This window comes from Daphnia pulicaria, chromosome 4 (genome assembly GCF_021234035.1).
Source record: "Daphnia pulicaria isolate SC F1-1A chromosome 4, SC_F0-13Bv2, whole genome shotgun sequence".
In the NCBI taxonomy this organism is placed as follows: domain Eukaryota; kingdom Metazoa; phylum Arthropoda; class Branchiopoda; order Diplostraca; family Daphniidae; genus Daphnia; species Daphnia pulicaria.
In genome coordinates, this window is record NC_060916.1 from 7,213,500 (window position 1) to 7,222,623 (window position 9,124).

At 35.3% G+C, this 9,124-nt stretch overlaps 4 protein-coding genes across 4 annotated transcripts; 1 reads left to right on the forward strand and 3 right to left on the reverse strand.

The window, feature by feature from the left end:
* Nucleotides 1-11: 11 nt before the first annotated feature.
* LOC124336825 (XK-related protein 6-like) lies at nucleotides 12-1,955 on the reverse strand. The gene is made up of 5 exons (XM_046790637.1): nucleotides 1,610-1,955; nucleotides 885-1,096; nucleotides 784-823; nucleotides 547-662; nucleotides 12-478 (listed from the first exon to the last, which is right to left on the reverse strand). The coding sequence occupies exons 1-5, from the start codon at nucleotides 1,906-1,908 to the stop codon at nucleotides 12-14; spliced, it is 1,134 nt and encodes a 377-aa protein (XP_046646593.1). The 5' UTR covers nucleotides 1,909-1,955.
* A 297-nt stretch (nucleotides 1,956-2,252) lies between these two features.
* On the reverse strand, nucleotides 2,253-4,207 carry LOC124336826 (hydroxyacyl-coenzyme A dehydrogenase, mitochondrial-like). Its single transcript, XM_046790639.1, has 11 exons — nucleotides 4,103-4,207; nucleotides 3,874-4,035; nucleotides 3,698-3,814; nucleotides 3,480-3,638; nucleotides 3,296-3,409; nucleotides 3,178-3,239; nucleotides 2,961-3,008; nucleotides 2,819-2,895; nucleotides 2,719-2,760; nucleotides 2,576-2,650; nucleotides 2,253-2,509 (listed from the first exon to the last, which is right to left on the reverse strand). Exons 2-11 carry the CDS (start codon nucleotides 4,027-4,029, stop codon nucleotides 2,385-2,387), a joined length of 975 nt encoding a protein of 324 aa, XP_046646595.1. The 5' UTR covers nucleotides 4,030-4,035; nucleotides 4,103-4,207; the 3' UTR covers nucleotides 2,253-2,384.
* A 1,472-nt stretch (nucleotides 4,208-5,679) lies between these two features.
* LOC124335925 (nucleoside diphosphate kinase 6-like) lies at nucleotides 5,680-6,619 on the forward strand. The gene is made up of 4 exons (XM_046789435.1): nucleotides 5,680-5,893; nucleotides 5,950-6,092; nucleotides 6,161-6,321; nucleotides 6,393-6,619. Exons 1-4 carry the CDS (start codon nucleotides 5,822-5,824, stop codon nucleotides 6,533-6,535), a joined length of 519 nt encoding a protein of 172 aa, XP_046645391.1. The 5' UTR covers nucleotides 5,680-5,821; the 3' UTR covers nucleotides 6,536-6,619.
* Nucleotides 6,611-7,796, reverse strand: LOC124335924 (enkurin domain-containing protein 1-like). The gene is made up of 4 exons (XM_046789434.1): nucleotides 7,327-7,796; nucleotides 7,129-7,268; nucleotides 6,898-7,037; nucleotides 6,611-6,838 (listed from the first exon to the last, which is right to left on the reverse strand). The coding sequence occupies exons 1-4, from the start codon at nucleotides 7,687-7,689 to the stop codon at nucleotides 6,678-6,680; spliced, it is 804 nt and encodes a 267-aa protein (XP_046645390.1). The 5' UTR covers nucleotides 7,690-7,796; the 3' UTR covers nucleotides 6,611-6,677.
* Between the last annotated feature and the right edge of the window lie 1,328 nt (nucleotides 7,797-9,124).

A 9,124-nucleotide genomic window follows, 5' to 3' on the forward strand; every position in this document is an offset into this window, starting at 1 on the left:
TTATTCATGACTCAAAGTCGTTCGTTCAAACGAATGTCCATTGAAACAGCTCCCTCATGTTCGGGAAGTCGCCCAGCATGATATAAAGCTAGCAAGGCAATACCGGTCAAAAAGAAAACGTAATGGCAACTTAACCCGAGATAGTATATCCATGAACCCATGACATTGGGAATATCTGAGAGACTCGGGTAGCTTCCGTGTTTAAGCCACATGACCATCATTGAGGTATTACCCACTAGCGAGATGGTGTAATAGAACGCGTATTTACGTCGCGTTCGACTGCCATCGCTCTTAATGAAGACAAAGATGAATGCCAAACCTAATGCCATAATTGAAAGGATTTTCTCAATGTGGAACGAAGACTTGAGTACGGGAAGCATCAGCCAGGCTACCATGACAGTCCAGTGAATTCCCAATAATAACGCAGCGTATTCGATGCTGAGCGAAGTAAAAAGGCCAATGGCTAATAGACGAGAACCTGTAACGTAGAAGAGATCTGTTGGTTTCCTTTTCTGATTTGCTATTTTATCTTTCCATTTGACATACTTAGACTAAAGAAATGAATTAAGAATAATATGGCAGTGGCACGAAATCGAATAGCTTCCTTGTCGGGTTGATTTTGCAGAAAAGTTCGATCGTATGTGGTGACCGCAATACTGACACTATTACATGACATTTTTTTGTAAGACCATTGAGATTCCATTTTTTGTAATGTTGCAAAGAGCAACAAAAAAAAAAAAAAAAAAAAAAAAACTTAAAAGTTCTTGTTTAGAATAAATGTACCTGATCAACGAGTTCACGGCAAGAGCTATTTCAATCCATCCTATGAGAAAGAATTAATTTTATCAATGAATTCTTGGTAATAAGCATCGATTGAGTTTTGCCTTCTGACGAGTTGGCTTTCGTTTCCACTTGAACTAAGTATAGCTGCAAAATGAACTGCGGGGAAGTGTTGAGGAATGCGAAAAAGAGGCGTAGCAAAGTTACCTCCGTCATGCAAGCTGCCATCACTTCCCAACTCCGCTGGAGTGCTTCAAGCTCACCTTTCAACAGGGCTCGGTAACGCTTGAGCAAATAGTAGAGCACGTTGATGTATCTGTAAGTAATTTTTCGTGGGAAAAACAGAAAATATGCAAAGAACAATACAAACAAAAAGGTTTTACATCGTCATTCATAAAAATTAAGAAATCTTTCGCCCTTACTAGTGATTGCATTGCAATTGAGTCTTAATCTGACTAAATAAAATAGGGATGAATAAAAATAAACTATTGTTTGGATGAGTTTGTGCTGTTATTCCCATCAGAAAACACCAGCATGTGTACAACTAGTATGTGAAGACAGAATCACTTCAAATAAATGAACAAGACGTAAATAATTGTTAATGAATGAATTGATGAATTAATGAATAATTGTATATAAATCTGGCTTATCAAATTGTTTGAATGTTCCGTTTTTAAGTCTTGTCATTCACGCATTTATCGCCAATTTTATTTACCTTTTACTACCCGTTGCATCAATCATCAAAACATAGTAATTTATTTTCTTAAGAATACTAGTGCAGAGTTATACTTAGCCTACGTACATAGTAATATATATTCCATTTTCTTACCCAGAAATTGGACTATTTAGAAATACAATCGACAGAATTCTGAAAACGTGAAATATAGTGGGCAACTTGGGTTTAACTGACTGAGATGAACCTTTAGTAAGCCAAAAGCAACTTAATATGGACGTGATGAAACCGGGAATAAATGCCAATAGAGCAGTCAGAGCCATAACTGTATAGTTCCTCATGTAGAATTGTTTGTAAACAGTATAGCAATTCACTAACAGATCTACTAAATGAGTCGACAGAGAGATGATCACTAATAAAAAATCTAATAACACCAAACGACTACCACTTTCCATCTTTTTTTTGAAACACAGAAATTTTTTTTCAGACAAAACTTCGATCGAAAATCAACTTTTCTTGCTGAAACAAGAACGAAAACTGACCGGTTCTTAGACTTACGACCTCTTATTGTTTATCGAGCAACACATCGTACACAATTTTTTTAGACAACCGGTTTTGCCACCAGCGATTAAATCTGTCATTCGACAGAGAAATTTGCATAACATTTTGTCCTTCAGCGACATTTTTTTTACACTTTAGTTCTTAAAATATATAATAGGGAAATACATACACTACATGTGTTATAGCATTTACTGATTTCACCGAATCTTGTTTTAGAATTTTCGAGAATATTTGCTGGTAACCCTTTATTACTGTTTTATTACTTGTCAATTTAAGTTATTTATGCTCAATTCAATTTGGAAAATGAAAATCTAGCATAATCTTAGACAACTTTCCCATCACTGTATGATATACTATTAACATAGCAAGTCTACTTTTTTTGATACTTGTAGAATCCTTCTCCTGTTTTCATACCTAATTTACCTTCTTCCACGAGACGATTTAACGTAGGCACTGGCTTGAAAAGCGGATTTTCAGGGAACTTTTCAGCCCATCCTAAATATGATTATTGATATAAAATCACTTAGTATAAAGTAAAAAGAATAGCATTTCGAAAATAACCTTCAATGATAAATTTCGAGGTGTCTAATCCAACATAATCTATTAATTCGAATGGACCCATGGGGTAGCCCGCACCTTAGAAGAACAAATTTAAGAAGTGTTGAAGATTTAGTTTTGAATTGCAAGGAATGATAAAAACTTACCTAATTTCATGGCAGTATCAATATCTCTTGCGGTTGCATCACCTATATAAAAGTAAGAAATTGAAAATTGCGGAATTTCTCGTATTTAATGTCTATCAACCTCTTTCGAGCAAACGAACAGATTCCATCATGTAGGGCACTAATAGACGATTAACAATGAATCCTGGAGTATCTTTGCTAAACATAGGAAATAAGTGACGATACATTACAAGTATAAAAATACACATTAATTGATGGATTACCAAGTTACAGTCTGTTTCCCAACAGATTTCCCCCAATCCATAACACGGCTAAACGTAAACGATAGAAATAATAAAAAGTTTTAAGCATAACAATTTAAATGCAGTACCCATCAGGGCCACCAAAATGAAGGGATTTAAACCCCAAAATGCTTATTTCTTACCTCTTGTAAAAATAGGTTTTTTAAACTGAATAAAAACTCATTAAAATGTAACTCACTTATATGTATCATCTGAAGTTTCCGGAATACGAATTACTTCAAGAAGTTTCATTACGGGAACCTGTAAAATGGTATTAATTATTTGAATGCCAAAATTTAAACAAAGGTATAGCTTACTGGATTGAAAAAATGTAAACCAACAAATCTATCTTTTCTTTGAGTAGCTTCTGCAATTTCTCCAATAGGCAAAGAAGAGGTATTTGAGGCAAATATTGTATGAGTGGGGGCAACCTATTAAAAATATTTTATGAAATTCTGATATGCATAATCAAACTACTGAAATCTAATGGGTTATGCTTACAGTATCAAGAGTTTTGAAAAGATTCTGTTTGATCCTAAGTTTTTCAACAATAGCTTCAACAACCAAATCACTTTGGCCAACAGCTTCTTCTGGATTTGTTGATAACATTAATCGTGACATGGAATCAGTAAGAAACTTGTCAGCTTTTGCCAAATCATCCTGTAAAATATTTCATTATTGTGAAATGAACAAGAAAGAAAAAAATAGAAATAAAATACCTTAAAAAGTTTTTTGGCCACACGTTGCAATGAGGTGTTAATGGCATTTTGGGCTTTTTCTACCACTTTACGATCCAAATCCACTATGGTCACATTTTGGCCACTTTGTGCTGCTACCTAAGAAATGCAAATAAGCAAAAGCAATTTGTAAACCAATAAAAGGAAACAATAGATACCTGAGCAATTCCACTACCCATCAACCCACCTCCAATAACAACTACATTCTTAATAGACTGATTGATACAAGCTGATGAACTCAATTTTCTACTGAGTGTAGCATGTGCCAACCTCATATTTGACTTACCAAACATTACTATTTTTGTAGTTGCCATATTTATCTAGAAATAAATATTTACAATCCTCTAACTGAAAAGAATATAGATTTTTGTTAACAGAGAGAATTACCCAGGCCACTAGTGTAAAACTGTAAACTGCTGGTGCTGTAAACAGTTAACAACTTACAGCGAACAAAAAGGATACTTCCTAATTAAATGCACGAGTGACACCTTGCGGATTTTTTCATAACTATGTTTAAACGTTTTTTTTCTTATAGACAAGTTCCGGATGCTGAGTTGCACAACCGCTAAATTAGGATCGTGCGCCATCGTATCCTTTTAACGTTGTGGGGATAGTAGAAAGCGGGTTTTTTATTATTTAAGCATAGAATTACTTATCTAATCTTAGAAATGTTCAGGATTATCGTTGTTTAGAACATTCTGCTTTTTATAGAGTAATTTTAAATGTATAATTCAGCTTAGTTTACCCATTAAAATTAAAGAAAGTCCAAGCCTGGGATGCTGTTTAGTCTTTTCTTGTGTTTTTTGACAGATCTGCTGACAAGTGACAAGCTCAAACACACAAGAAAAGACTAAACAGCATCCCAGGCTTGGACTTTCTTTAATTTTAATGGGTAAACTAAGCTGAATTATACATTTAAAATTACTCTATAAAAAGCAGAATGTTCTAAACAACGATAATCCTGAACATTTCTAAGATTAGATAAGTAATTCTATGCTTAAATAATAAAAAACCCGCTTTCTACTATCCCCACAACGTTAAAAGGATACGTTGGCGCACGATCCTAATTTAGCGGTTGTGCAACTCAGCATCCGGAACTTGTCTATACATATTATATTTTTCTTATATATATATATTTTAAAATTCCTGTTTTCCGCAAAATTTTAATTTTTAATTTATTTTCAGCCATGGCCACCACATTATAATTAACCTTGACCATTTATGTGTGATTTTGCGGAAAACAGGAATTAAAAAAGGTTAAATCTATTGCCACGACATCATGCCGTGGCAATACGGTCGTAACTGTCTATTGCCACGACATCTGTCGTGGTTTCGTAAAATAGCAACGCATGTGGCCTAGGTATAGGCAGCTGAGGGTGGGTGGCTGGAACAAAATTGACACCCAGGGCATGGACTACTTAAGCTAGAGGACGGGTCTCTTCGACAAATCCTATGTCGGCTACCATTTTTTTTTGTTACTTTAATGAATCGAGCTTCAAAAATGAGCTAGAGTCTATTAAATTATCCCTATGCGGGAATTATTTAATTTCGGTGATATTTTAATTAGAAATTGACGTAGGTGTTCGTTTGTTGTCGCCGCCTAGCGGTGATTGTTGGTTGACCACTCTGTGATTCTCTGGTTTTGGTTTGGTTTGGTATGATTAGGTGCGTCTGCTATCTGTGATTCTCTGGTGATTCTATGGATTCTGTTTGTTTTCTTTCTAAAAACCATGGAAGAGTTTAGAATTCTTGGCGCTAGGTGGAGACAACCAACGAACACCTCTCCCGTCCTCTCAAAATTAAAACGCAAATATCTTTTAATTTAATATATTCACAAGAAATGCGCATTGGAGACTTATAATAGCTTTTTAAATCTCTATCGATTGACCCTTCTTCAAAAATTATGATTAAAAATCCACCCGACAAGCTATAACACGGCGGGATAGGACGAGAGACCCGTCCTCTAGCTTAAGTAGTCCATGCCCAGGGTGAATCACAGCTCCGTGGCCGTAACTGTAGATGTAGAAGGCTATGGATTTGACCCTTTGCATCATGCTTTGCATGCTCATTGTTTGATGGTGTAACGATCGAGTGAAGAAATTAAAAATGAAAAATATTCTTCAGTTAACTTTAGCTATTCTTAAACCCGATGTCGTGAAAGTTCCCTTTGTCGTACAGGTATGTGTATCATTTTTTAACCTTTTTTTAATATTTTAATTTAATTTTCAAAGTAGGAAATTCGTCACACGATATTAACAGCTGGATTCTATGTGGTTCAGAGTCGTAGTGTTAATTTGTCTCATCAGGAAGTTGAGCATTTTTATTCGGAACATGCTGGAAGATTTTTTCATCAAAGACTAGTTACCTTCATGAAAAGGTTTAATTTGTTCAAAACAATAAACAATTTCTTATGAATTTTAAGATAAGGTTATTATTATGAACAAGTGGACCCATTCATGTACATATTTTAGCTCACCCTGAAGCCATTCAATTATGGCGTCAGACAATGGGCCCCACAAAATCTTTCATAACTCAGTTTGAAGCTCCTGAAACCATTAGAGGATCTTTTGGTCTTACTGATACCAGAAATTGCACTCATGGATCTGGTAACATCTCAACTATAAAAATGCTGCAAATAATCACCTTTAATTTTTTTCTTTAACTGCTTTTTATGTAGATTCCCTAGCTTCAGCATTGAAAGAAATAACATTTTTCTTTCCCAAATTCAACTATGAAGAATGGTCAGAGAAACATGAACCATTGCTTAGAAGAGGGGAATGTATTATTGACAACTCTACATTCACCCATAAAATTAAATAAGATAGTACTGCTGGTACTACATCAAAAAGTTGTCAAACTGTAAGTTACAAAGTGAAAGTTGCAATACAATAAATATAAATTATACAAAATGAACTCCTTTATTTTTAATTATCTATAAGACATGCAAAAGGTGTCATGCATTTTAAATATCTATTCTTACAAACACTTTAGGTTTTGAAAGTACTCTAATTCCTTCTTCAACTTTAGTAAGTTGCTTTTCAATATCCTCTTTTCTCTGTCGAATTTTTAAACTATCCTTACTTAGTGGAAGGCAATTAAATTCTTCATTGAGATCAATTTGACCTGTAAGAAATTAAGATTAAGAAGAAACTTATTAGCTAGCAATACAATAAAAATCATACTTTGTTGAAGTCTATTCAATGTTTCAATTCTCTCCGACTCAGGCATCATTACATGTCCAATCGGACAATCTGGATCTGGCAAATTTTTCAACTTTTCTTCCTCCATTTGTGCCCATTGAGCTTTCCTGCTGGTTAAATATCTACAAACAGATTAATTTAATAAAAAAAATTACCAGATTTTTCAATAATTTCATAAGCTATTTTTGTTTGAGAAATCTGAACAGTAAGTACTTTGGGACAACTCCTAATTTATGACTCCGTTGTGTTGCTAAGTCACCCTGTTGTGAAGCTCTAATTTGGGACTTAATTTTTATGGCAGTGTTTGCAACATTTGATAACACATTCAACCTTATTTTGTCTTTTCTTTCAGTCTAAAAACAATGTTTGTGTAGTTAATTTTAAAGTTAATATTTTTTGTGATCGATTTACCTTCACAGGGATAATAATTGATGATTTATCAACACAGTCTATGGATGGAATTTTAAAATTCTCAGTAGTCGATTTCAAAGAAGTAAAACTGTGTGACCTAAGTAAAGGTTTCTTTGACACAAGAACACTACCCTGTTTTTGCAATGGTTTTTCCGGTTTTCGTAACTTTTGTTCAGTACTGAAGGAATATATTGAATCAATTGAGGGAGACCAAACAAATGAACGAAATGTAAGTGACATTTTAAATAAGGGGCACTTCCCTAAAGGTTTTTCTCTCCTAATTTCAGTTAAAATATTTTTAATCCTAGAATGTCTTTCTTTCGTAGACATGGCTGTTGAGTAAGAACCCGATAGAACTGACATAAGCTGCAATGTTTCCGTTGCAGTAGTACATGGACTACTCTAATTAAGGACGGGACTCTTCGCCTATCCTGCCTTTAAAAAGAAATAAACTAATCGTTAAGATAGGGTATTGTTCCTAATTCGGGACACTTTTTGGCTATTGCCGTTTCGCATGCTTTAGTATAGGCCGAACACCTTCCTAAGTCGGGACACCGATAAAAAGTATGGGACAAAGAAACCAAATGCGGGACAGTCGCCAGCGCCATCTACCGTTGGTTGTGTAGCAACAACCACTTTTTGACAGTAAATGAAAACAGAAATCAAAACACACGATTGGTCTTACGGATAGCATGTTGACCTATCAATCTCACGTACAACAGGTTAGGGTTCGACTCCCTTCACATCTAAAAGTGTCTTTATATGAATAAACGTTAATCAACATATTTGACTGTCAGCATCCCTCTTATTCCGAATTGCACGACTATTGTCAACGGTATTACACAAGAGATCATTTTCGACAGTGTTTCATGGCACGTTGGATTGAGTGACGGATAACGAAACCGTTACCGTTTTTTGTTCATGTTTCAAATCCCAGGAAAGGCATTTTTTAAAATATTTCGAATATCGCCTCAGGGCTGTCCCGAATTTATAGCACAGTAAGGATACCCGTAAAATTAATTCTGCGTGTTCTATCCTACGATTTGCATCATACATTGAAGAGATCGCCCTATTTTTGTATGTTCCCATGACTCAGTGGATAAGTGGCTGCCTGTTGCGTTGCGTTGCATATTGTTCGAACTCTTTTATGTAATATAAAAACCAATGAGAAGTGGCCGTCGAATTAATTTTACGGGTATCCTTACTGTGCTATAAATTCGGGACAGCCCTAAGGCGTTTTTCGAAATAATTTTAAAAATACCTTTCCTGGGATTTGAACCAATAATCAAAAGTATAACGTGGTTCCCAGCCAGCGACTGAACCCACTGTGCCATCGGAATACGTCAATATGTGATGAACTCTTCGACAGATGATGAAAACCAAAGGGAAATGGCCGTCAAATTTATTTTACGGGTATCCTTACTGTGCTATAAATTCGGGACAGCCCTGAGGCGATATTCGAAATATCTCAAAAAATGCCTTACCCGAGATTCGAACCAACGACCAAGAAAGATAATCCGATTCCCAGGCAGCCACTTTATCCACTGAGCCATGGGAACATACAAGAATAGGGCGATCTCTTCAATGTATGATGCAAATCGTAGGATAGAACACGCAGAATTAATTTTACGGGTATCCTTACTGTGCTATAAATTCGGGACAGCCCTGAGGCGATTTCCGAAATAATATCAAAAATGCCTTGGATTTGAACCCACGACTGAGAGTTTATAAATGCGATTCTTAGTAGAGTCACTCAACCCACTGTGCCACAAGAATTTTTTGGAAAGTGTCTTAACAA

Bases quoted from the DNA above. Each gene is read 5' to 3' on its own strand.
- LOC124336825 (XM_046790637.1), bottom strand. From the start codon at position 1,908: ATGGAAAGTGGTAGTCGTTTGGTGTTATTAGATTTTTTATTAGTGATC. The intron at 1,097-1,609 runs GTAAGAAAATGG...AATTACTTACAG, and splicing joins CTAAATAGTCCAATTTCTGG to ATACATCAACGTGCTCTACT. The intron at 479-546 runs GTATGTCAAATG...TCTACGTTACAG, and splicing joins AATTCATTTCTTTAGTCTAA to GTTCTCGTCTATTAGCCATT.
- LOC124336826 (XM_046790639.1), bottom strand. From the start codon at position 4,029: ATGGCAACTACAAAAATAGTAATGTTTGGTAAGTCAAATATGAGGTTG. The intron at 2,896-2,960 runs GTAATCCATCAA...TCCTATGTTTAG, and splicing joins GGGAAACAGACTGTAACTTG to CAAAGATACTCCAGGATTCA. The intron at 2,651-2,718 runs GTAAGTTTTTAT...TGTTCTTCTAAG, and splicing joins TGATACTGCCATGAAATTAG to GTGCGGGCTACCCCATGGGT.
- LOC124335925 (XM_046789435.1), top strand. From the start codon at position 5,822: ATGAAAAATATTCTTCAGTTAACTTTAGCTATTCTTAAACCCGATGTC. The intron at 5,894-5,949 runs GTATGTGTATCA...TTTTCAAAGTAG, and splicing joins AAGTTCCCTTTGTCGTACAG to GAAATTCGTCACACGATATT. The intron at 6,093-6,160 runs GTTTAATTTGTT...ATTATGAACAAG, and splicing joins CTAGTTACCTTCATGAAAAG to TGGACCCATTCATGTACATA.
- LOC124335924 (XM_046789434.1), bottom strand. From the start codon at position 7,689: ATGTCAGTTCTATCGGGTTCTTACTCAACAGCCATGTCTACGAAAGAA. The intron at 7,269-7,326 runs GTAAATCGATCA...CATTGTTTTTAG, and splicing joins CAATTATTATCCCTGTGAAG to ACTGAAAGAAAAGACAAAAT. The intron at 7,038-7,128 runs GTACTTACTGTT...ATCTGTTTGTAG, and splicing joins AAATTAGGAGTTGTCCCAAA to ATATTTAACCAGCAGGAAAG.